The sequence below is a fragment of the Silurus meridionalis genome, chromosome 15 (assembly GCF_014805685.1).
Source record: "Silurus meridionalis isolate SWU-2019-XX chromosome 15, ASM1480568v1, whole genome shotgun sequence".
NCBI classification, from domain to species: domain Eukaryota; kingdom Metazoa; phylum Chordata; class Actinopteri; order Siluriformes; family Siluridae; genus Silurus; species Silurus meridionalis.
Window position 1 is genome coordinate 12,659,046 of NC_060898.1, and position 27,077 is coordinate 12,686,122.

General features: G+C 35.8%; 1 protein-coding gene across 3 annotated transcripts in view; it reads right to left on the reverse strand.

Annotated features, from left to right (window-relative positions):
- The window catches only part of rai14 (retinoic acid induced 14), a 68,095-nt gene that overhangs the window by 39,539 nt on the left and 1,479 nt on the right, over positions 1-27,077 (reverse strand). For all 3 annotated transcript variants that reach the window (XM_046867858.1, XM_046867859.1, XM_046867857.1), the window contains one exon: positions 23,617-23,688. In XM_046867858.1, the coding sequence (XP_046723814.1) occupies positions 23,617-23,652 (36 nt within the window). In that variant the 5' untranslated portion in view covers positions 23,653-23,688. The remainder of the gene's footprint in view (positions 1-23,616; positions 23,689-27,077) is intronic.

The following is a 27,077-nucleotide window of genomic DNA, read 5'->3' on the forward strand; positions in this document are numbered from 1 at the left end:
TTAAAAAGCTATCTTCCTTCTTCCTTCATACATTAGCTCATTGATGCTTATGATAGGCTAGTAGGTGAGAGTAAGTCATCTCTCCCGAATGGCCCCATTTTGAATTCTTGAACTACCATGGGTAACTGTGGCATTGTCTGGTTTCAAACTGGTGCTTTCTGGAAGCGGGTGCTAATTTTAGCTAAATGGAAAATTACTGTTTTGCTATTGTAAACTGAGTTGAAAAGAAAAAAAAAGCCTGCCTATGAGCATGTGAAAAGAAGAACAAGCTTTATTTAGAGATTAAGAAGCTATTTAGATCATCGTGAACAAATAAAGAATTTTGCGTAAAGTTTTGCAGGAGAAGTTTCGTATTACTTCACGTTTTTCAAAGAAATAGAAAGCTTGGGTATCATCCCAAATCTTGTGTCACTGACCAATGACTGAGAATGATTGATTTCAAATGGATTCAAAAGAACCACAATAAAAAATTAAAAAACAAAAAAGCTGCGCCTGTGAAATGAAATCCTTAACAAGCAAATCTTCAGCAAATTGATCTGATAATGAAACCTGCCAAAGAAACACGAGCATAAAATGATATGCTAATCAAGTTAGCAAAAGAGCAACATTTGTCAGTGTCTCTGACTGCATTGTTAGCAAGAAATGCCAGGAGAAAATACAAAAATATACAAAAGAAATTATCAGCTAGTTCTCAAGTCAGATTAACAGTGTGACTTCTGAGCACTGAATAGTTCATTATTGCAAAACATGTCATGTTCCCAACTTTCTGTATTTCCTTGGGGTGAAAGTGTATTAAATATCCATTAAATCTTGTTAAAAGCGCTACAGGCATGTGGCACACTGGTGGGAAAAATAAATAAAATGCATGCAGAGGCTGAAGCCAAGCGTTCTACATTATCTTTACTCTCTGGATGAGACCCGTCTCTTGAGAACCATATAGAAAAGAACCATGCAGAACTGCAGGGGAGGCCTGGAGAAAGTCTCAGTCCAGATAAACAACAGCTGTTAAATTCACTCCAGATTACCAAAAAGTCTTAGCTGTTTGTCATGAATTTAACTGCAAAAGCAGTCATGGAGAAGCCATGTGAGCACCCCCTCACCAAAAAAAAGCAGTATAAAACTGCAATGCTAAGACATACCAGACAAAATACTGCTCAAACTCAGACAGAGAACATTCATCATGTAACAAACATGCACACAACTGGAGAAAGAAATAAGTGCTCTTTACTTCCTGAAGTATGCAACTAGACATGTTTTAAACAGAATATGTAATGTTTCAGGCATACTGCCATACTGAAAGCTTCCATTACCCCTTAGCTACATTAACCTCAAGCTCTGACCAGCAGCAACAAAACAGGACTTAGTTGACTGACTGCATTTTGTCCATATGAACACTGGGACTTATTTATCAACTGCTGAATTGAATTAATGGTGAAATATCACCTCCTAAGCATGATTTGCACCAAGTCTTCCAGTAATGCAGCTCGGCTATTGCAGCACACGAACCACAATAGGCACACACTAACTTCCTTGTTTTAGTCTTCTTTGTCTTCATTCATGGGTTTCATTTGGGTTGCTTTCTTTTAATCTAATGCTCACATAACTGAGCATCCTTATCAGGTGTAAATTTTTAAATAAACACTTTTCTAAACTAACTGAATTTTCATGATTTACACGTTTATTTGTAAGCACGATTTATGTTTAAGTTCAGTAGCTATTCAGTGATCACCCCGGTTTAACATCAGCCCAGTAAATTAAGTGCTTAAATAATGAATGTAATGGGCCTTAGAAATTCAATTCAAATCTGTTTGGAATAATTATATTCTTGCAACAAAACACAATAAACCAAAACAATATGCTAGTCCCTGTTTAACTACCGACCTTACAACCAGTGGCACATATTCAAAGTGCTAAGACTGTTATACTGTGCCAGTGCGAAATCTTTGAAAACACTAACTGTATCTCTTATTAGGTAGAAACAAAACGCCAACAAAATACATTTGACAAATATTCCCAGAAACCTTTTTTTTTAATAGCTTGTTATAAATTTCTTAATGAAGTCCATACAGATAAAGTCTAAGAACAATTCACATTTTCAGAAAATAACAAGCAATCTGGAGCCAGCTATTAGCATTATCATGCATAATGACTAAACAACTAATTTTAATGATCCAGGAAACCACATGCATGTGATAAAAGATGGATTTTCCACACTGGACAACTTCATCCAGCATTAAACCTCCATCATTGTTTCCCAGCATATTGACCCTTTTAAACACAACCCAAAAACATGTTGTGCTTCGTCTGTCTCTGTTCTCCACCAAGTCGACGTCCCCTAGCAGCCTACACAGACGCTCTGTCTAAGCAGGAGGACTCCTGGGAGATGTTCCACAGCTCCATGCAGAAGATTGATGAGGATAAGTTTACAGGAGATGTGGAACAGCTACAGAGAGCGAAAGGGTCACAATCGAGCAAAACACAAGCTTATGCCTGTAAAGGCAAAAGAATGAAGTGCTAAAAATAGATGTTTTTTTTCCCCTGTGGCATGCACTGAACCGTGTCTCACATTCTTCTGGAGACCTGAACTGCGCCAAAGACCTCACAAAATAGCCTTCTTTGTTCTATTAATAGACTAGAAAAGAATTTGAAGGAGTTTGAGTCATCTTAAAATTCTAAAATAGCCCTTTTTTATTTTGCTTCTTTAAACACAGTTAGGCTGCCAATGTGGTGTTAAATGCATTAGCTGAGCAAAGATTTAAGAAATATACACACTATATGGCTGAACATATGTAAATACTTGAGTATTTAACAACCTATTGCACTACCATGGGCACTGTTTTAGAGTTGTTCTCTGACAAGCAATATAAGAGCCTCCATTTAGTAGATGCACAGTGGGGATTTGTAGCAATTCAGAGCATGCAATTTTGGCCACTTGCCATGTGAGATGGTCCGGCTCGAAGTCTTTGTTCCAATTCATCCAAAAGATTTTCAGTGAGGTTGAGGACAGGGCTCTGTGCAGGTCAATCAATTTGCTTCACACTGACCTCAGTAAATCCTTATCTTCACTTTGTGCACAGGCACATTTACAGTCAGTCATAGGCTTCATAGTTACTTTGAAGGAAAATCTCATTTTTAAAAGCATAAAAAGACATTTAGGAAGATGTGTAAATATAAGGGGGTTATGGACAGGTGTCCACATACTTTTAATAAGCATTTTTATATATATGTACCGTATATAAACACTATTTATACTTAGAATGAAGTATATCAGAATTGGGTGTGTCTAAAGGCACAATGACTGGCAGTGTGGCAACAAATAACCAATTGACATTGGTTGGTAAGACATGATATAGAAGACATCGAGGAGATGCACACACAATATGCTTGTGAATGAGAGCTATACAGTTTCTGTACTGAGTTCCAGAACTGTGACAGATAAAGTGACACTTTGGTTCAATGCTTAATTGCAGACCCACAGCGATGAAGAAAAAAAAATCATATATTCAATAGCTAGCCTGCTGAGCAACTAAAAGCTTCAGTGGGAGGCAAACCCAGTGCATTCACAAAGTATTCAAACCATTTCACTTTTTTGGCATTTGGTTATATTGTAGCTTTAAGTTCAATGTATATTGCAGCTTTAAGTTTATGCTTTAATTGGTTTCCCACTTCAGTCTTTGAAACTTTATTAAAAAGAAAAAAAAAACTGAAATCCAACAATGAAAAGTTTTTTTCCTTTCTATGACCCTTAACTTAGGCCAATTTCATTTCTCTTGATCATCTCTTTGAGATGTTTCTACACTTTAGAGTCCAGCAGTGGTAAATCGATTGGACAAGTTTTGGAATGACGCACACCTCAAACAAACACTCATTTCGATTCGCACACATCCATGTCTTCAACACCACCCATTTTATATTATTTAATTATAACTATATAACTATATATATTAACTGCTGTTGTTGCTGTTTTGCACAACCTTTTCTGTTTACATTTTGTATTTATTTATAAGTAAACACTTGCATACAGTTATTTTTATCAACACATTATACAGTGGGTTTATGGGTGGCAGTATTTTGTGTTTTGTGTATCTGTCCCACACTGTCTTGTGTTGTCTGTTTGCACTTTTTTCGTCTGCACTGTTTTCACTTCATGCAGCAAGAACAACTTACTATAGTCCTTAGCTCTGTGTTCTGTTATGTAGCCCTATGTTGTGTAATGACTGAAAAATGTATATCAGAGCAAGAACCATGCCATGACACCTCACTGGAAGGAACTGCAAGCAGGGTTCTGAGAATGATTGAGTGTTGAGGTCCCCAGGATCATTGGGAAAGCTACAAAACATTTCTGCAGCACTGACAGTTCCCAAGTTCACAGTGGCCCCACAAATCGTACATAAAAGATGTTTGGGGGAAAAAACAGAACTATGTATAGAGCAGGCCGCCTAGTTAAACTTGGTTTAAACTTGGTTTATAATTGGTGGACCAGGGGTTCCGATTAATAGGCTTTTGGTCACCTCGTTGTCACCATGTTTAAGCTCCAGAGATGATGGATATTAAGGTATCTGGGTTTTATGGCAGAGTAAACAAGAAAGAAGGCTCTTCTCAGTGTGAGATCGATAAAAGTCCGCCTCGAAAATGAATAAATTCTATAGGTTCAATAAAAGAATAAAGCAGAAAGAAACAATTTCTCTTTATATCATATTTTTCCAGATATCCAGATATATTTTTTGCCAAATTGAGTGCCTTTCCAACAATTAATAGTAGATCAGTACCTGAATATACCATTTACGTTTCATTATGATCACTAAATCTTAAGCTAATCAAGCAGCTGCTTAAATCTAGTGTTTATATAATGCCCATTATTTTGAATGAATTAGGTCATCTATTAAAAAAAAAAATAATAAAATAAAATAAAATTTTTTAAATAAAAATAAATAAATAAATAAATTGTACATAGAAATTCAGCCTGGTCTGACTTACAGTTCATAAGAAATTACCTGACCTTAGTCATGCCTCTTGTACATGACAACAGCCTAGACTTTACACATGACCTCAGAATCTCATCTTGGAAAGGCATGTCATGTTTCTTGCGAATCTATGCACGCACGTATGACTCGCAGACATTCCATAAAATGTAATTGGATAAAAAGTGCATGACAGTCCTTAATAAATAAAAATTGTTGTACAACAATGTTATTTTTGGAACTGGCAGAGAAACCAAGCCTTGAATGTTGTAATTTTGATATTTAGGAGATCCAGAATGTGACAGAGTATGACATCATGTACTGTATGAGCCCTCGAACGGATTACCTAAATTGGCGCCCGAATCTGTGATGCGTCATTGAGGAGGTTCGGGCAAAACCATTTAACATGCTGAAACGTCCCACAAAACCCTGCAGAGGAGTTTGGGAGACGGTGATTCATGCAGCAGCATAAAAAGCAGAGCTCGGGAGGGTGTGTGAGTCATGGAGGAATCTGAGAACTTATGATTCTGTTGGTTTCTTTAACATTCTTTATATGTCTAACATGTTTTAAAGCATCACATGATCATAATAGGAAAAAAAATAATAAAGTAGGCAATACATTGATAAATAAATAGAATTTTGCAAGCCAAAAATAAGGATTTTCACAATAAAATCATAGTAAAGAGCTCTATATTCCTCAATTGCACAATGAACCATTAAAGAACGCTTGATCCTAATGTGCATACTGTATATTAACTGGATATTTCTGGGATTAGTTGGAGAACAGAAAAGGTTCTTCATGGACTTTTGTAATGCTTCTTTGAGTGGTTCTTCAGTAATTTTATGAAGATTCTACGCTCTATATTTATTGCTCTATATTTATATATTTATTGTGGTAGTCAAGTAGGCTCTTACAACACTCATACTACAGTCTTTATAAAAAACTGTATTAAAATATTAAAAAATTATAAATTATAAAACACATATTTGCATATAGGTCCTTTTTGGTAGTTAAGAGCTCTCTGAAAAACAAGCCCCATGTTGGAGGATTTATTTAAAGGTTGTTAGATTCCAAAGGTTTCCCAATTTACAAAAGTGTACTTCATTTATAGTCATATATGTAGTCTTACATTAAATAGTTCCACTCTTTTCATTCATTGACTTTGGTTTCTGCGTTTCACAAAAAGTGGTTAACGTTTTCCGAAAGTTCTGTTGTAGGCTTCCACAGCGAACCTGTTAAAGCTTCACCAGAGGGAAAACTAAAGCACCCTTGAAGTGTAGCATGAGTCTTTGTGCTCATTCAAGTGTGACACAGTGATTGGAGATTCTTAAACATGTGCACTGTTTAGCAAACTCAACTCATCATGTGGCATATCATACACTCTTAACTCGTTAGGAAGGGTGTTTTTTTTGTGTATAAACATTTGACAATCAGTTTCGAATAAGCATATGTACATCCATGTCTAGGGTTCTGGGTTCAAACGTTTCTGCGAATGTGCTCAGACTCACTATTCAGTGGCATGTTGTTGTCGTTTAAGTCGTAAAAACCATCATGTTCAACCTTGGGACATTTGACATGCGAAGTGGAAAAAACATGCATGCCTCCATTAAAGCGTGTCTTCTGTTTGCTCAGTCAAAACAAGTAAAGCTCAGGAAAAGCTACTTTATTTGTGTTTTAACAGTTACAGGCCTGAGCAGCTATAACATCATGCAACATTCTGGACTGAAATTGCAGTACAGGAACAACAGCAAACAATGCAGGAAAGCGTTAGAAACAAACTAGCCAGCGAACATGTGTGATGACTAATGGTGATAATTACTTAAAATGATGAATAAAAATGATTAGTGTGATCAATGTTATAGATTTAACCACGCATAGTGTATGTATATTGCAGGGGACATTACACAGCACATGCAACAATGCTAATTTGATTTCAAGTTGAAAGTCATGGGTGAGAACATATTTACATTTTTTTTTTTTGGTTGTAGGTGAAGATTTGGGAGTTGAAACCTTGCCTTGATTGCAGGATTAGAACCAAACTTCTCTCCTTTAAACACTGTTCTAATTATGATTGGTTGCCTGAGGCTTTGGCTCTAGGTTATAGGATTAATCAGTGAGGCTTGTCCAGCTGTGTATGCCTGATTGGCCCCTATGTGGGACCCTCTGCACAGGGGATCCACCAGACGGTACATTCTAACGAGCACCGCTAAAACTTGTATGAGTTCAGCTTGGTTTGCTAATTTTCCCTTCGTTTTGAAGCAAGCCTGAGAAGTCTGAAAGTTTATTCACAATATAAAACCTTTTTTTAAATAAATAAATTAATTTACCAAATGAATGTTTAAAGCAATGTGGTTAACAATTACTGCAAAAAATAACCACTGATTAGCATGTGTATTGAGCTATTTACAGCTAATGACTTTGGCTCATTGTTATTAGCTGTAGCATTTTTCATTGACCTTTTAGGAATCAGTGTCTAAAAGGTTTAATTAACAATGTCAATTAGAAGCTAGTTGATGGCAGCTTCCTTTATATAGCAATATTAGCATTTCTGAATGACAAACATTATGTATAAAAGTCACTCAAAATACTTCTTCAAATAAATAACAACAATAATAATGTTTCCAAAGAATGTCTAAACCAAACGTGATATGTGGTTGATAACCGAAGCTGTTAGCCACCATTTAGCATGATGCACATGAAATCATGCTCAATCAGTTTTAATATTTTTGTCTGATTGGTTAAACAAACATTTGACAAAAACATGCTAATGCAACAACAACAGAAAAAATTAAGATAATTAATGGAAATAAAAAACAAAAGCCTCAGCACCAACTATTCATGAACTGTAACTGCTGAACTATTTTAAGGAATATATTTTCAAGCTGTCAGGTCTTTATACAAATATATTCCCACCTGGTCCTGTCAATAAGAAAGTTGCTATTTATGATGGCCACATCACCAGAATATGAGTGCAGGCAAAGTTTTGCCCCTTTAAGGTCAGCACAGTGAAAGGTGTCGATCCAGGACAAAGGATAAAGAGGATTAGCGCCACATTGGACTGCTGAGCACAGAGTGTGAGAGGAGATGTGATTTTGCGTCTTATGGCCTTCTTATTCTACAGCACTGCTGAATTTTGCTTAAGACGCTAATTAATCTTCTTTAACAGCAGCTTTGAAAAAGTGTGACTGCAGATTACAGGTTTATATTTCTCTTTCTGTAAGGGGACTTTCATTTAAGTCTCCAGTGTCAGCACTTTGTCAGAAGTGAACCTCAAATCAAATGTATTTTTATTTAATTTCATTAACTCTGCTCTTAGCATGATTTCTGACAAAAGAAAATTAACAAGGTGAGGTTACAAGTGCTCTTTTCTGATGAGAGCAACTGTTTATATCTGCCTAAGTAATACCAGGAACTTGTTTCATGGACCTTCCACACTATAAAATCTAACTACAGTCCCTGTCAACATCTTGTCTTTACTGTTTTTTTTAAAGACACAAATGTTCCTTTTATTTTTATGCACAAAAAAACTAGGTACAGTATTTTAATAGTATAACAAATTACCGTAACCTAACAAATATATAAATGTACAGATGTTAAACTTTATTTTCAGTGAAACCCCCCCCCTTACCATGACAAAAAGCTTTACACACTCTTGGCAGTTAGTTCTTCCATACATTCAGCTAAAATATTTTGCCATGCCTTTTATAAAACTTACCAAAGGTGGTCTTTGCTAGTTGGATATGTCTTTCTGATCCAGTTTAGCCCAGAGCAGTTAAATAGCATTTGGGTTTGATGATAAATAACACCCAGACCAAAAGTTTAAATAATGCTTACATAGCTTGGATGTATGCTTCGGGTCATTGTCTTTTATTGTGAATTTGGTTCTAGTTAACCGCAGCCAGACGGAATTGCATGGAACTGAAATATGTAATGGTAGCCATGTTGGTTCTGTATTCCTTCTGCCCATTTTAAGTTTCCAACCCTCCCTGCATTAAAACAACCACAAACCATTAAGATCTTTCTCTATGTTTGACTGTGGGTGTAAGAAAGTCAGGTAACATCATCTCTACTGTTCTCTTTCATAGAAGTTCTTCTGTTGAGCCAAATAATGTCAAATGTGGAGTCATCTGTACACAGGACCTTTCCCCAGTCATTTACTGTCCAATTCTTGTGTATTTATTCCAATATAGAGGCTATTTCTAGGCTGAACATTGGACTTTGAGGATAAACGTCTTAATCAACACTCAAAAATACATTCTACATATGCTGTTTCTCCATTATTAAACATCTAAAAACTCTGCAATGGAGGTGTTGAATCTATAAAAATCTCAGATGTTCAGCTAACTTATGAGTTGCTCTGGAGCACCTGGATCCACAACTCCAACTGACTGTACAAGACTGTCACAAATCACACCCTTTAACTCTCTGTTGTTTGTAATGTTTCATTAATTTATGACCAAACTCCATTTCACCAGAATGAGAATGGGTTCCCCTTTTGAGCCTGGGTCCTCTCTAGATTTCCAATTGAGTTTTTTCTTGCCACTGTCAGGTTATGCATGTTGTAGCATGTTGGTTGGATTGTCAAAATGTATACAGGAGCTTCACCATATTTCAACAAAGCTATAGAAATCCATTACAGAATTAATTTAGGAGGCATACAGAATTCCAAGATCCATGGCATTACCGCCCCAGAGGTACTACACATGTCTCACATGCCTTACTGGCATGGATACGAATTAATTGCTTTTGGCTTGATTTCATTCCAAATGAGAAGAGACATGCATGTAGATGGGAGGCTGAAAATGATCTGACATTCCCAGGGCACAGGCCAGAAGGTTCAGGAAGGGGAAAACATCCTAATTAATGTGGTAGGGTTTAATGACCCAAGGTTATATTCAGCTGTCTATCAAGTGCCAGGCTAAAGAGACGCAGTTAAAAATATCAAGCAGCATCGGTGACATTCCTGGCAGATCCTCCATGCAATGTTCACACAAAAAAATACTAACTTTCTTTCGGCTTCTCCCATTGGGGGTGCCACAGTGGGATCATCCGCATGTTTGATTTGGCACGTTTTTACGCTAGATGCTCTTTCTAACAAAACCCTCCCCATTTATCCGGGCTTGGGACCGGCACTAAGAGTGGCTGGGGTTGGTTCCCTGACCGGGGATCGAACCCCGGGCCGCAGCGGTGAGAGCGCCGCATCCTAACCACTAGACCACCAGGGAACTCGCACAGAAAAATACTAATGGAAAAAAATTTTGAAGAACGAAAATATCACTGCAATATGTTTGCAACAACAGATTAACATCAGTCTCAGGGACAATTTCCTATCAATATATTCTATCATTTCCACACGAACATCACCATTTTTCCCCCCTCTGATGGAAAATGGGTGGGCCCGAGGTTGGGTAAACCTCTTCTCTCACCAATCATATGACTGATATGTTTTGTCTCATTGGTCATTTACACAAAAAATACCATTATATATAACAAAAGCAAATCCATCGAAAACTGACCAAGTGAAATATGACTTTGCATGCAAAAGACAACATGGCAAACTAAAGTTGACCTAGTATAAAAAAAATAATAAACTAACCTACACGGAATATTGTTACATTGCGGCATCAACTCTTTTAGAAATACAAGATTTAAAAAAAAGGCTGATTACGATAGTGTTGCAGCATTCTGTTTTTATAAACACAACTTAAAATTATATAAATTATACTAATAATTATATGAAACTAGAGGTGTAACGGTACACAAAACTCAAAAAACAAATCACAGAAGAAATGCAAAACATAAAATTACTTAATGTTTAATTTACACAATTTATTATTGTTATTAACATTTGTGATCATTGGCATTTGAACAGTTTACATTTTTAAAAACAATTTTAAATAAAATGCCATTTAACAAATGTCTTTAATCCTTCATTCATTCATTTACCCCCTTGATATGTGGAATTTGTCAGGATTTTCTCATTATAAGTAAAAAATTTTGAAGCAGGAAATAAAACACTAAAGAATCAATAGTGCTAATGTTAGCCGCTAACCAGAAAGTGGCTAGCGGTTAACGCTAGCACTCTGAATTCAAAAGGTTTCATTTTTAATTTCACTGCAAGTTGTATCCTGAATATAACAATGTTTGTAAATAAATTATCTTAAATCTTGAATCCACAGCGCTAGCATTAGCCGCTAGCCACTTCCTGGTTAGCGGCCAACGCTATTGATTCTTAAGTGTTTTCATGCATGTGCAAAACAAATTTTATTTCCGGTACAGAGCGAGTAGCCACAGTGACACTGCGCTAACCCTAGTTTCTTTATTATACCCCTGGCGCTGTTGTGTATGTTTTAAAGTTTAAAAATAATTGTAAAATAAATGATAAAGGTATGAGACGGAGACTAAATAAACTTGCGGTCCCCTACTTAATACTTAACCCCTTAGGAAGTTTGTGTTCAGCATGTAAAAAGGATTGCATTCGGAACACGTGTACCAAACCGAAAGCCCTGTAGTGAAAAATTTCATTTCAAATACGTGTATCGTTAAACCCCTACATGAAATAAAATGTATATTTTAACACATGCATGTGACAGCATATCTAATTGTTATATCAACAGCGTGCCTTTTGAAGTAATCTTGCATGGTATAAAGTTTATTTATAATAAAGATAATTAAACATGTTTTATTAAATTTCTGTCCTGTTTCTTTATTTAAACATTAAGTGCTGTATTAAGTTTACCATTCAAATGCTATAATGTTCAATACTTAATTCCAGATTATATGATTATCTTTGGTGTGTCAGCTGCATGTAAAAACGTCCCGTGTCGGACCCTGAGGTTCTCAGGCGCTCTCCCAGAGATGTCAACACTACTCATCCACACACCCCAAACAGGTCATGCACAGCAAAATCAACATGGCTCATATAACAAACCAAACATACCCTCAGGATGCTACATTTCACATGGACATGAAATCAGAGAGGGAGTAAGTTCTGCACATTTTGGAATCTGGATTTCTGCTCAATTTGTTTCTCATTGAAAAGTAAAAAAAAACAATATCTACAGTTGTTGGCAACTTTGTAGTAATACACAAAAGAATCAATCAGTGGAGCCTCATAAATAATTTTAGGAAGACATTTAAAAAATATATATATAATAATAATAAAAAAAAAAAAAAAAAGTATTTAGCCACCTGCCTTTCCCTTACTACAACGTTGATTTTAATTTAATTCAATTAAATGTTACTCTGTAGCAGCGTGGGCATGGCCAAGTGCCGGTTAGTGAATGGAGGGCAAGGCCTGGTGAGACAAGCGGTAAGGGTGAAAGAAGGACGCTAAAGAAAGAGACATGGAGAGACTTGGAGAGGTTGGTTAGTTTGTTTTTTGGCTTTGGCACACGCGAATGAAAGTGGCAACAATCTTATTAAGGAACCCGATTCCATTGAAACTGGTTGCCGCTCCACTGTTCTTTCTTACCCTGAACCGTTCGATCTCCCACATACTTCTAACAAAGGTCATTGTCCCAAAGCAAAACATGACATTGTGTCAAGCAAATGAGGAAGGGTTCCCTGTTGAGTCTGGTTCTTCTTGGGATTTCTTACCATACCATCTAAGAAATCCCAAGAAGAACCAGACTGAACAGGGAACCCCTCATTTGCTTGACACAAAGAGTGTGATTATAAATCTCTAAAACCTTACAAACACCGGAGAGTGAAAAATATCATGAGCACCAGAGTATGTGATTATGAGCATTGTCCTTTTTACAGAGGCACAAAATTGCATGCATCTTTGGATGCAGTGGCATTGAATTTTCTCTTTATTTGAACTAGGAGACCCAAATCTGTTTCAGCATGACAAAGCCGCTCTGCATAAAGTGGGCTTCATGAAGATATGGTTTACATGGGTTTCAGTATAAGATCTTGAGTGGCCTGCTATAAAGCTCTGCCCCCACTGAATCCTACTGAACAAATTGGAACCATGACTGCACCCAAGGAGTTCTCTCTCACATCAGTACCTGACTTTACTAACACCCTTGTGGCTGAATGATCACTTATCTCCACAACTACACTCCAAAATGTAGTGGAACATCCTCACAGAAGAGTGGAGTTTATTATAACAGTAAATAGGGACTAAATCTGGAATGGCATTTTCAAGAAGCACATACAAGTCATATTGTCAGGTTTCCATAAACTTTTGTCTATATAATGTAGATGAATTTTAAGATGTCTTGACATTAAATTGAGACAATATTTTGTTATTTTGCAATTATAGGACATCAGCACGTTGAGCAAAAACTGTATAATCCTTATTATGTAAAACTGTTACAGTTTAATGAAGTGCTATTGTGTAAACTGTTTGCTAACTTCATGACAGTCATACTAGACTTGTTGTGGCGTGACCATTGTGTACAATACAACAAGCCGAAAAACAAACAGACAACCAAAAATATTTAGGAAGCACAACAACCTTTTGGGGGGGCACGGCCCCTCTTCATGCCCCACTTGATTCCGGTCCTGACTAAATTTAAAAGCAGCGAATAACAGCAGAAGTAAACTATTACATTTTCAATCACTGTTGTGGTTTTTAGTGAATACTTATGCATATTTTGTCCTTTTTTTAAATCAAGCCTGTTAGTATGCTGCTATCGAAATACTGTTTTTTAAGTGTTTACATTGTCAATGGAATATAAAAAGTTTGTATAAACAAACAAAAATTACAAAAATACTTAGAGTCAAATACATTTCTTCGTTTAGTCCACTTAACGAAACACTATTTCCCACAGACCATTAATACTGTCGCACCACCCGCTAAACTCTGGACCGCAATGGACAGGTAACACAGAAGATGCTGCAGAATGGGTAAATGTAGGAACGGTGAGTAAGGGTCGAGGAAATGATTCAGGTTGAAGGACAATAAAAAACGTTTTCAAAGTTTGGGATCATTTCAAACTAAACCATAAAGAAAACACTGTACAGTGTGGTTACCATTTTTAAAGTATTTTTAAATTGATTTTTATATTTATATTTATATACAGTGCGTTAAAAAGTCCCTGGGCAGCGGCCATGTAGAGCAGGTAGTGGAGCACGTTTCTTTAAAGCTGGCGATAAAAAAACTGATTTAGTTTGTAGGGAATCTCAGCTTTTCCAAAAACATTGCGATACTGTGCGAGATTTAATAAATATATACATGAGTTTAATTAAGCAAATAGTTTCCTATAACCTACTCTACACACCATTGCAGAGGGACTTTTTGAACTAAACTGTATTTGTAGTTTTAAGTATTATGGTTAGTAAATGCACAAAATAGGTTTAGTTTGCACTGATATTCTCGTATGCAAATTGAGCAATAAAAAAAATGTACATGGTTCTAAAAAGAAAAAAAAATTACTTGTTCATTTAAGAAACACATCTTATTTTCTCTCTATTGCTCTTTAATAAAGAAAAAGTATTTCTTATCCAATTACTCGATTAATCGATGGAATAAAAATATTCAATTACTAAAATAATCGATAGCAGCAACTATAATAAAAATATCAGCAGTCAGTGCAAGAAAACAGATACTGCATGAAAGTAACATCAGTATACTTGTCATAAATAGATATATTTAAACCCAGTAAATATATTTTGTAAACATCTGAATGAATATATATCTGAGTAAATATAAACAGTGAATTTTGTTAATATACAACTGTACGTCCAAATACATTTTAACAATTCATAGGTGCAAATATACATCAAGTTGTGAGTATATCAAAATAATCATTAGTTACAGCCCTACTATCAAATACATTTTTCAATCATTTTAACTCATCTCATGCACAAAGAATTTATAACTAGGGCTGTATGGTACTCAAAATTCACGTTTCAGTGTGTACCTCCGTTTTTAAGTCACCGCTCGTTTTTTTTGTTTATTTTGGGACATTTGGGGAAAGAAATATAAAACAAAAACTGCTTTTCATTTTTTTTTTTTAAACGCAGTTTATTATTAATATTTGTAAACGTAAACAATTTACATTTTTAAAAATTAATAAAAATTTAATAAAATGCCTGCTTATAATAATATATAATAAAAATAATATAAAATAATATTTTATAATAAAAAATATACATCAAAATTAAATAGAATAAATCATGTTAATGCTATACACTATTATATTGTTTAAATTAAGTAATTAATTAAATTACTAATTAGGTCACAAATTAAATTGATTAAATAAAACTAAATAAATGGAAAAATGTGAGACTAAACAAAGTTGCAGTCCACCACTTCTGTTTGTGAGGGAACTCAGATTTTAACTATGTTCCATGGTTCTTGGATCGTTACACCCCTATGAATAAAAATAATAATTATTTTTTTTGTAATGACAAAAGGTAAGATATTTAGATAGGGGCATGGTCAAGTGCTAGTTTGTGAATGAAGGGTAGGGCTAGGGAAAAGTGAGTGGTAGGGACCTACCGTACATATGTGCAGGATCTTTTTTTTAAATAACCAGAAACAAGGAGAAAAAGGGAAGATGAGCAGAGTAGCAGAAAGCCGTGTGTATGTGTGTGTGTGTGTGTGTGTGTGCATGCAAGTGAAAAAAACAACTGAAAAACAAAGAACATAGTAAAAGAATATAAAGGGCCCTGTTTTCCCTGTTGTCCCAAGCTTGCCTTCCACGTGACCAGTAAAAGAGCCCTAGTAAATAGTCCAGTAATTGAGCTGTGTTATTTTGTTACAGTTATATAATCGTTTTCAGTGGCTTTTGTGTACAGTATACACAGAAAAGTGAATATATAAAAGTAGCTATCTACTGTAACAAGTCTAGGTATCTAAAGCCATGGCAGTGTCTTTAAAAGCAGTATTTAACAGTAAGTAACGGCAGACTGGTTCAAGGTGGAGGTGGGACTGCATCAAGAATCGGCCCTGAGCCCTTTCCTGTTTGCGGTGGCGATGGTTTTGGCGGTGGTTTAGGATGATGTTGGGATTTGTGGTGAGAGTAGGGAGAAGGAGAAGAGCCTGCAGAGATGGAGGTCTGTGCTGGAGAGAAGGGGAATGAATGTCAGTACGGGTAAGACAGAGTGCATGTGTGTGAATGAGAGGGAGGGCAGTGGAGTGGTGCAGTTGCAAGGAGAAGATGTGAAGACGGTGGAGGAGTTCAAGTACCTGGGGTCAACAGTGCAATGTAATGAAGAGTATGTTAGAGAAGTGAAAAAAAAAAAGAGTGCAGGCAGGGTGGAGTGGATGGAGAAGAGTGATAGCAGGAATGATTTGTGTTTAGAGACAGTGGCATTGAGTAAAAGACAGGAGGTGGAGCTGGAAGTAGCAGAGTTTAAGATGTTGAGGTTTTTTTTGGGAGTGATGAGGATGGACAGGATTTGAAACAAGTTTATTAGAGGGACAGCACACGTAGGACGTTTTGGAGACAAAGTGAGAGAGGCGCGATTGAAATAGTTTGAACATGTGCAGAGGAGGAAAAGCGGAAAACCAAGGAGGAGGTTTATGGATGTGGTGAAGGAAGACATGCAGATAGTTGGAGGACGGATGATCCGCTGTGGCGACCCCTAATAAGTGCAGCCGAAGAAGAAGAACAGTAGTAAGGGGGTATTTTTACATTATTACTGCTCTTACATACATTTGTACATTAAGTTCACCTATGCGCTTTATCAGAGAATATTGAAAAACCTTTACTTCACTGCATGTTATTGTATAATATCCTACTTTTTACATCACTACATTTCAGAACGACATGCCATTCTTTGCAGAAGAGAATTTATATCTTGCTAATTAACCCTATGGTTCTCAAGTGAGTTTTAATGGAGAAAGAAAAGTCTCATGATTTTCAAGTACATCTATAAGCAAGAACCTTTGTACTTTAACCCAAACAGAAATAGTAAAGGAGAAGTTTTACTTTAAATGCAGTAAGATTGAAGTAGAGAAAGTGCAGAAATTGTGTTCTTTGTCCATCACTGATTAAAAAAGGAGCAGAGTATTTGAAATTCAAGTGTTTTAAATACAGAAAAAGACCCACTAACATACCCATTAATCCACCCACTAGCCTCTTGCCATTTGACTCTGCAATACAAAGAGCCTGGACTAAAAACTTTTCTTACAGTTATAGCTGCTGCTTATTCACCAAATGCATAATGTAATCACAAATGCACAGTATTTTCTATAGTATAGACAATTTGAACTATCACATGTCTACTGGTCAGTGCTGCACTGTCACAATGCTAGTGTCTCACTTTACAGTTTGGTCCAAATGTTGTTTGCAGACATAAAGCTAATGATCCTGGAGGATTTCATTTCTCTATGTACAGTACTGGATGTATTTGAAATGAAAAACATTTGATTTGACACACAGTCAAGGCTTATGTTAGATAAAACATATTTTTTTTGAACAGATATATATAATATGGGTACAAATTTCACACACCAGGAATAAACACAAGTATCGATTGCTTTTAGGAAAATAAACAGTACTCAATATATCCAGTTAGACACGAGCGAAAGAGCAAAACTAAATTAACAACTAGTTAATGATACACATTCATTGGCAGTTAACTGTCTGACTAATACCACTGCTATTAAAGATGCCTGATAACATTAGACACAAACGATATAATAACCTGTAAGGCTTGCATACGATATCAAGGCAATAAACAGACTACTGACAAATGATCTAGATGTGTTTTACAAATAATGATCCAAGCAAAGCAGACTGCAAACTGTACTCGAGAACAGAAGCTACAGAAGAGGAACTACAGCCTCTTCCTACAAATCAAGTTGCCTCAGAAAACAAACAAACCTCAGGACAAGTAGTTCAGTACTAGGAACAAGCACTAGCTAAGTAAGAAAAACTAGTTTACAGACTAGTTGAGTAAAAATAACTGTTCGTACCCAACATGGTGGTCCTGAGAAACAAAGTCACAGTTCCTGACAACAAGGAATGAAAATGAATTCCAGCAGAATGAAAACAAAACTTTCTTTTATTCACAGCTGTATAGAGACACGATTTTAAAGTGAAACAAACCCTTTTCCCTACTGCATAGCTACTCCATGTACTTCATGGGCACACTTCTGTATTGTTTAAAGATTTAAGATCACAATCTTGAGGTTACCCAAATGAGGATGGGTTCCCCTTTTGAGTCTGGTTCCTCTCAAGGTTTGTTCCTCATAACATCTAAGGGAGTTTTTCCTTGCCACAGTCGCCATGGCTGCTCATCAGGGATAAATGCACACCATTCACCTTAACTATTAAGTTCTGTAAAGCTGCTTTGAAACAATGTCTGTTGTGAAAAGCGCTATAGAAATAAACTAAACTCAACAAACTAAACCTTATGGGCTCCATTTAATAAAAAAACAGTGCTATATAAAATGTTTACTGATGCCCTGATAAATGAAAACCGTTTTTAAAAAAATTTTTATTATTAACGCAAAACACTTTTCTATACTATAAACTTTATTCAAAATACGAATGATTTTGTGACCTGTACTGCACAGTAAAGTGTATGTATGCTATAATTCTCATTCTAAACCAAAATGAGGAAATAAACTAAAACATGTATATACCGGTTATGCACCGTTCCGTGTACCGTCACGTTTACCGTTTTATAATTCTAAGTCCGGCAGATCCCTACACACGAAACTCTTTTGCGTCTATTGTTTTTACCATCGTCTATATGACAGATCTGCAAAAAACTTGGCAGAAATTAGGTTGCTGGAGTAGTGCTCAAAGTAAGATTATACAATGAATTATTGAACATTTCATAAATAATATCTTCACAGTTACTCACTTTAATCTACCAAAAAAGATTTAAATTAAAGTGCTGATGCTATTTCTTTTGCCAGTAGCTCATAAATAGATGAGGCTGATGATGGAATGAAGACAGGCAGGACCCAAAAAATCCTACTCATACTCAGTCTATGGCATTTAAAAATCGCTACTGATTATCCTACAGTTCATGAGGCTTAAAAGCTAAATTACAGAAAAAACTCTTAAAACTCTCATGCCATATTCTATTTCCCTCTTATAAGAAAGTATCCCATCTTCCTAAATACTCTTTCTGTTCTGACTGGTTGCATCTCCTGCCAGTCACTATGTAGCTGGACCTATTTCAGCTGAAATCTAATGCTATTTGATGCACCGCCGTTGCTGTACGGCATGTGTGGAAATTTCCTTTTATTTTTAAGAGACTGTACCGGCAATTAATCAGGTTTATTTAGACTTCTTTTTTAAATCAAAAACAATTTTTCTAATTCTAAACAAAAATCCTTTCGCTCTAGCTTTACGTTGATAGAAACCAAATGTTTCATACACTGCTAATACACACCACAATACAGCCTTATTTGGTGCACATCTGGAGCCCAGGTTTATTCACTTTGTCAGTATAAATTAACCAAAACCAAACAGTTGTTTTGTCGTTTATGAAGAATTCACCAGACACATGTTTAATCCTGTTGACGTAACTGGCGACTTCACTGAAACTTTACATCAAGCATGAATGGAACAACAAAAAGGGGGATTTTTAATTCTAAAGATGTGAACGCCTTTATAAAAGTCATGGTGACTTATTTATCCCATCTGTCTTATTGGTGCTGTAATAAATCGTTTGCGTTGTACTTTACTTTATAAGGACATAATAAATCTTCTGACAGAACACCACCATTTTGATAAGCACGTGTGTTTCCTTGTCAAAGATCAACATTTATTCTGGCAGTAAGTCTGTCAAAGTGTAAAAGTAACTGCTGTTATAAAAACACGATACACACTTTAAAAGTCCGTCCACATTAAATCCAGAGATCTAAAATACCGCAATTTCATTTTAAAATAAGATCCAACTACACCTGGTGTTTTCAAACTAATTCGAAAAATTGCTTAACTACACCAAAACATCTTAAAATGCTGACATCCCTATTCTTTGCAAATGTAAAAGCATTTGTAGCCACGTGTAACTCAAAACTGCATCACATGACTAGCAATGTGTCATTGTTGTTGAAAATCTCCATTTTCTCATTTCACACTATAAAGCGAAAAGGATATTTTAATACAATATTTTGTCCACTAAAAAGGAGCTTTCTCAAGTGGACAAAATATTGTCTCAGTGTGGACAGAAAGCCAAAAGCTAGAGAACAACATACAGCTTCAAATTTATTTGGATTTTTGTGGATGTAGCCTGAGAATCAGGAATTACAGGCATGTTCGTATTTCACAATGCATTTTTCCTTTCATTTTCCCCCACCTTCATCCTTTCATTTTGCACCACACCTTTTTAAAGTGCTTTTATTTAAATCCTTGAATAATCAGAAGACAAAAAGCTGGAAAGAGGTTCGATCTGAACCAGAGCCAAGAAAGGTGATGAAAGCAATCTTTAAGCCGTAGTAAGAACAATAAGAATACAGACATTCTATAGCCTGCATCTAAGATAAAAAAATAAAAAAAAAACAGCATTACAGGATCGACTTGGCATCTGGCTCTTCTCATTATTTGTACTGGCCTCACGGATCTCCTGTTTTGCCCAAAGAACGAATGTTTGGCCCCGAAAAGAAATTCCACAACAATTTTGAGCTTACACAAACCCTCCCCGAATAGAACCCACAGGATATTTTCTTTCGCTGCCTCATCGCGCTCCTTTTTTTTTTTTCAAAATCGTGCCCTGGGCCGCACGCTGCAGGAACGAAGCTTTTAAACTGGCAACACACACAAAGAAATCAAAGACGGACGTTTTTCTTTCTGTGTGTCTCAGAATCTCGTCTTCCTTTAACCGCTTGAACTCGAATAAATTCGTTCAGTGTATTCATGAAGGGTTTACCATGTTACTCTTCCATATTAACTCCAGCTGCTGCTCTGTTAAACCGAGCCTGTTCGGAGCAAATAAATGAAATGCTAATACTCACGGGATATAACCTGAGCTCTTTAAAGGGAAAGAATTACTGAGAAATAATGAAAACATATGGTTTATATAATCATTAGACTGAAATTCTTTGATTTAACCTCTGAAATGTAATCATACATTTTTCCTATTCGCTCAATCAGTACTATTTATTTCAACTAATACTTCTGATATCAATACTTAAATGACACTATGGCAAAAATTTGGTCGGAAGCTTTTGATTGGTCAGATGCTGTTAAGAGAAGGTCTGACAGTTGTGCAGCTGCAAAACACAGCTTTACATGAATACGCCATCATTTCTTTTGGAAGAACTGACAAGGAATTAAATACCACCAAATATTCTGGCCTTTTAGAATCCAAAACAAACAGAAATCTAATACAGTACGTAATTAATAAACATTAAATAGAAAAACGGTGAATCCATATCTACATTTTATGATGTGGCACATAATTAAATGTGTCAAATAAGCAGTGTTGTCTATTCAAAGTATCATTATCTATTTAGAAAAATTACACTTTTATCCTTTTATAGTCACATTCAGTGTTATAAGACGTTTGATGTTGAAACTATAATTAAAGTATATCCAGATGATGATGGGTTTCCTTTTGAGTCTGGATCCTTTCAAGTTTTCTTTGTAATATCATCTCTGAGAGTTTTCCGCGCCACTGCTGCCACTGACATACTCATTAGGGTATAAACTAATAGGGATATAAATTTGAACCTACATTGTGACAATATCTACTGAAAAAGTGCTGTACAAATAAAGAGAATTGAATTGAAAGTCCTGGGCGATCCATTGAAGGAGTGAGTTCCTGTTTCTTTATGTTATAGCAGATGTAATCAGTGGTTCCCTCTCCAGCTTCTCTATTTCTCCGATTTAAAATAGCTGGAAAGACCAACACGCAGCTTCTGATGCTACAGAGAAGTTTTCTGTGTTTTATAAAAAACCTACAGCTTTGCATCTGAAACATAAAAAAAGATAGAAATCTGCTTAAAATTACGTTTAAATTATTTAGGAATAAATTATTACTTTTGAAATGATTATATATTAGAAGAAGCGGTATGAATGAGAATCTATACTAAGCCCCGTCTCACAGCTCTAAGCTTCCTGATTCAATCCTGAGCTCAGGTTTGGTATCAGCAGGGGATCTTCTTCAGTTTCTTTCCAAAAACATACAAGTAAGTGGACGAAGATGTGGAAAAGTGTGTGCATAGTGCCCTTCAATGGTCTGGCGTTCCGTCTAGGGTGCACTTCCCTTCTCACACTCAGTGTTCACCAGATAAGCACCACATCCAAGACCAGGATGAAAAGGATACTGAAAGTGAGCGAGTACATTTTTCTTTAGTTGCATGTCTGAGCCACACTGATAAGGCCAGAGGCTGTTTCTGTTCCAGGCTTCGCTTTTTATTGAATGTTGTGGTTTGATAATCACATACAGAGCACCGCTACGATCCTTACACTGTGACCAGGTCTGAATGGCGACAGCCTGGCAGGCCAAAATCAACATTATTACACGTTTCATTTTGAGCACAGCATATTTCCCTAAAGTCACTGTGGTGTGTGATGACGCGTTATTACGGTCATTGGAATAACGGCTGAATCACCCGTCCTGGAAACAAGTCACTTCCTTTTAGATTCTTTTTTTTACTTTTTTTGGAAGGCAAAAAAAATTATCCCAATGTAACAACACACACGGTCTTGAGCTGTTTAAGTAACAGGAAGCTAGTATTATTTGCATTTTTTTTGTATAAAAGTGCACCACAGAAGCTTTTCTCCATCATGATAAACAAGTGTCAGATTCACATTGTGTCGTATTTATTTGTTTGGGCTTGTGCTGAAATTTGCATATCAGAATCATTATTTCTTAATTCTATTAATAAACATATGGTATTTCAAAAAGATTCAAGTCCAAGTAAAGCTCCAGTCCAGCATTTTAAAATCAACGTTTCATTCAACAGAGCAGAATGTAAATATTTGAACTGCACCCAAAAGAAAGCCTCACAGTTTATACTGTGATCATAAATAAATAAATAAATAAATACATAGAATGATTAGGAAGAGGTGGTAGCTTAGCAGTTAAAGCACTGGACTTTGGATCTGAAGGTCGAGAGTTCAAAACCCAGCCACACCAACTTTCCACTCCTGTGACCCTTCAACATCTTTTACTGAGCTACCTCTTCCCATTTTACGTCTTCAGTGTCTAAACTCTTTGGGTTTTCCCAAACAAAGGAGCTCACAAATTGTGTTTTTATGAGATTAATTTTAAATAACGAGTTGTAATATATAGATTTTGAACTTTTTCACCCAAACCTTCAAGATTCAATGAAGAACCTTACACCTTATAAGTACATGTTTTTTAATCAATAAGAACTCAAAAAAAAGGCAAAAAAAGCTATTCTAAATGGAAATCCAATATACCATACTTTGTTTTGCTGTTGTATCAAGCATCATTTTCAACATTATTGATGTTAAGTGTGCATCCCCTGTGCTTACCCATTCAAAAACTCTTAAACCATTTATCTAAAAAAACATTCATAACAGGAGTGTAAAAGGAGTGTTTGTTTTTTGCCTTGTCAAAAACAGCAAAAACTAAAATTACACCTAATTACACACTCAGAGGTCCAGCAGATTTTGAGATACCCAGAGACTCTGCAAAGTCATCAGTCTTTCACTGGGTTTCTGACTCCCTGCTAAGTATGACTGACACACACACACATGTGCACGCACACGCACACACACACACACACACACACACACACACACACACACACATTATACTTACATCAGTCTTCCTGAACTTTGCTTTTAGGCTTTTCATGTTAGTCCATGCAGATTCTCACAAGTCCAGACAGAGCTGAAAAATAAATACCAGGATTGTTTATTGGCATTCAGGCATTTAACAATCAAGTACTGCAACAGAAATTAGCATTCAGTGTAGCTTATTCATTATATACAATACAATAAATATTGTACATAGTAACAATAGTAATAATAAATATTATGCATTAAATACTCTAGAGTGTTCTTATTTAGCATGTTAAATGTGAATGGTAATGACAGAATTAAAGAACATGTTAGAAATTTGCAAAGTTGCATCTAAACAAACCCAAACACTTCTTGATTAATGTCCTTTAGACAGATGAGACCAAAAGGAAAGGTTTAGTCATAATGCAAAGTGGCACCTTTGGCAAAACTAAACATGGTATATAAGCACAAACAGCTCATATCAATTGTTAAGCACAAATTGGGCTTGTTTTGCAGACATGAGACCTGGGCTGCAGAAGTATTCTAAAGTCAAATGAGAGGCCATCTGTCTAAAAGTTTGGCCGAAATTGAGCCATGCAACAGATCATGCACACCAAAAGCAATTCCATAACCGAAAGGCTGGAAAAAAAAAAAAACATTCACTGTGTTGCTGTCGCCCAGTCACAGACCTCATCCTGACTGAAATGCTTTGGCAGGACCTTAAGAGAGCTGTATATAAGCAAATGCCCACAAACCTCAATGAAATGAAGCAACACTGTAAAGGACAGTAAGCCAAAATTCCTTTGCAATGATGTGAGAGACTGATAAAGTCACAGAGATATGATTACATTGGTTTTTCCACACATGGCTTCTCCATTTCAGCTTGATATTTGTAAAAATAATAATAATAATGACACTGTGTAATAATAATGATAATGACACTGTGTAAAGGCTGTATTTACCTGATTCTAAGACCTAATAAGGACCAAATGATTTGTATTGTCACCATATGTTAAACCTAAGAATTAAAAAATGGTGTACATTCATTTTAACAGGACTAACAGGACTCTGTGTGTGTGTGTGTGTGTGTGTGTGTGTGTGTGTGTGTGTGTGTGTGTGTGTGTGTATACTAATATCTTTATCAGTATGGTAATAAATATAATTAATAAATCATTATTTTAGATGCAAATTTAATATCAGCAGATGCCCAAACAAATAAATATGACCCACTGTGAATCTGACAGTGAATGCAGTGAATACTAGCTTCCTTTCACTTAAACAACCCAACACAATTGTCTGTGTGTGTGTGTGTGTGTGTGTGTGTGTGTGTGTGTGTGTGTGTTTTACACATTTTTTCATATTGAAAAACAACAACCAAAAACTAAAAAACAAATAACTGCCCCTACATGCAAATAGAAACATTTTATGATGATTTTTATTAAAGATTTCATGCTCAAATGTAAACAAGTGTTATGTCTCTAAGAGCCCTGACTAAACAAGGAGGTTATGGGGACTCTAGAGACGGAAAAATCCTTACTGGTGCCCTTGGGCTTAATGATCTGTATGTTTTGTTCACATGGTGGTATGTTTATTCAATTAATTACAGTCTAATTGGTAATGTATTTTGCAATTAACTGAATATAAAGCCAATTTGCATATAAATAAACAGGATTATAGTAAGCCTTAACATAATTAGGTGTAATGAAACTATTCATATACTCACACTGCTTAGATAAATGCCATCAATCAAGATTTCTAAATTTGTAATATAAACAATGGGCTAAAATAAACATTCTTCAAAGTGGGCTGGAGGATAATTATTCTGTCCATTAGCATGGTTTGTTTATGTTTAGCCATCAACACTGCTGTATTTGTACCCGTCTATTGTGTTTCGCCTCATGCAATGCAGCCACGTACAGATAAGCTTGCAATTTTTCAATGAGTAATGAGTCTAAAATTTCTACAGGATAAAGTAAACTTTCTCTTCTGTTTTAGTTTCAAAATGATGGAAGGATGTGATTATGAGAATAGCTCTGAGTGTCATCATCCCACTCTCATCTCAACCCCCCCCAAAGTTTATTTCTTTTATGCAGTTCATGCAAGAACTGTAAAAATGTCATTATTGTTCTCAAATGTACAGTAGCCTCTTATAAAGCAGCTGTCATGGATCACTTAGAACGAGGGAACAATTCAGATATTTTAAGCCTATTCTATTGTGAATTTTCTAGCAAATATTAGCAACTGTGCTGCCCATGATATGGCACTGTTGCTCAATTCATAGTTGCCGGCTATAAAATTTGAAAGTATTGAAAGTTGTCATGCCTGACTAGGCTGCACATTATTAGCCATTCTTAACAAACACTGACCACCACCAATCCCAAAAAACAACCAGTAATCACATTTGATTAAGAAAGACCAAACACTGGTCACTTTTGGTCCCAACGAAACAATCGATTGTCAACATTGTTCAAACATCCAATCAGTGATCACTTTCGAATAACAATGACCAATGATTGGTCACATTTGTTCCCAACAATGTTATAATTTTTCTAACAACTAATCAGTGATCACCTGTGATAAAGAAAGACAAAAATTGGTCACCTTTTCCCAAACAATCAATGGTCATCACTGATCTAACAACCAATCAGTGATCACATTTGATTAACAATGACCAATGACTGGTCACCTTTGGTCCCAAAAAAAGAATCATTGGTAACCATTGTCCAAACCACCAATTAGTGATGACTTTTGATTAACAATGACCAATTACCAGTCATCTTTGGTTTCAACAATCAATGACCACTAATGTTTAAACAACCAATCAGTGATCACCTTTGATTAACAATGACCAATTTTTGGTCAGATTTGGTCCCACGAAACAATGAATGGTCCCATTGTGAAATTTGTTCTACAATTCTTACATTCCGTAAAACTGCTTTTAGACGATGTTAAATTTGTTAAAAATGCAACAGAAATAGAATTGAAAAAAAGATCATTGTTTGAACACCTAATCAGTGATCAAATCAGATAACCAATAACCAATGACCGGTCACATCTGGTCCTAACAAACAATGGTCACAAGTGTTCATACAACCAAGAAGTGATCAAAATTTATCCCAACTACCAATCCCTGCTCACTTTTGTTTGCTAAGGACCAATCACTGATCTCACTGGTCTCAATAACCAATTACTGATCTCCTTTGCTTGCAGAATCCCAGAGATGGAAAGTAATGACGTACAAATACTTCGTTTCTGTACTTAAGTAGATTTTTCTGGTACCAGTATTTTACTTCACTATTTATTTTTTGGACAGCTTTCTACTTTCAACATTTTTTTACACAAATATCTGCCTTTCTTCTTCTTACATTTTCAAACCAGGCTCGTTACTTTAGTTTTAATCTGTTTGGTGACATTATAAATAAAGAATTTTTTACATTGAGCACTGTTTTCAGCCCATCAACCGCTTTCTTGTCATTGCATGGCTTTTTCATCCTACCA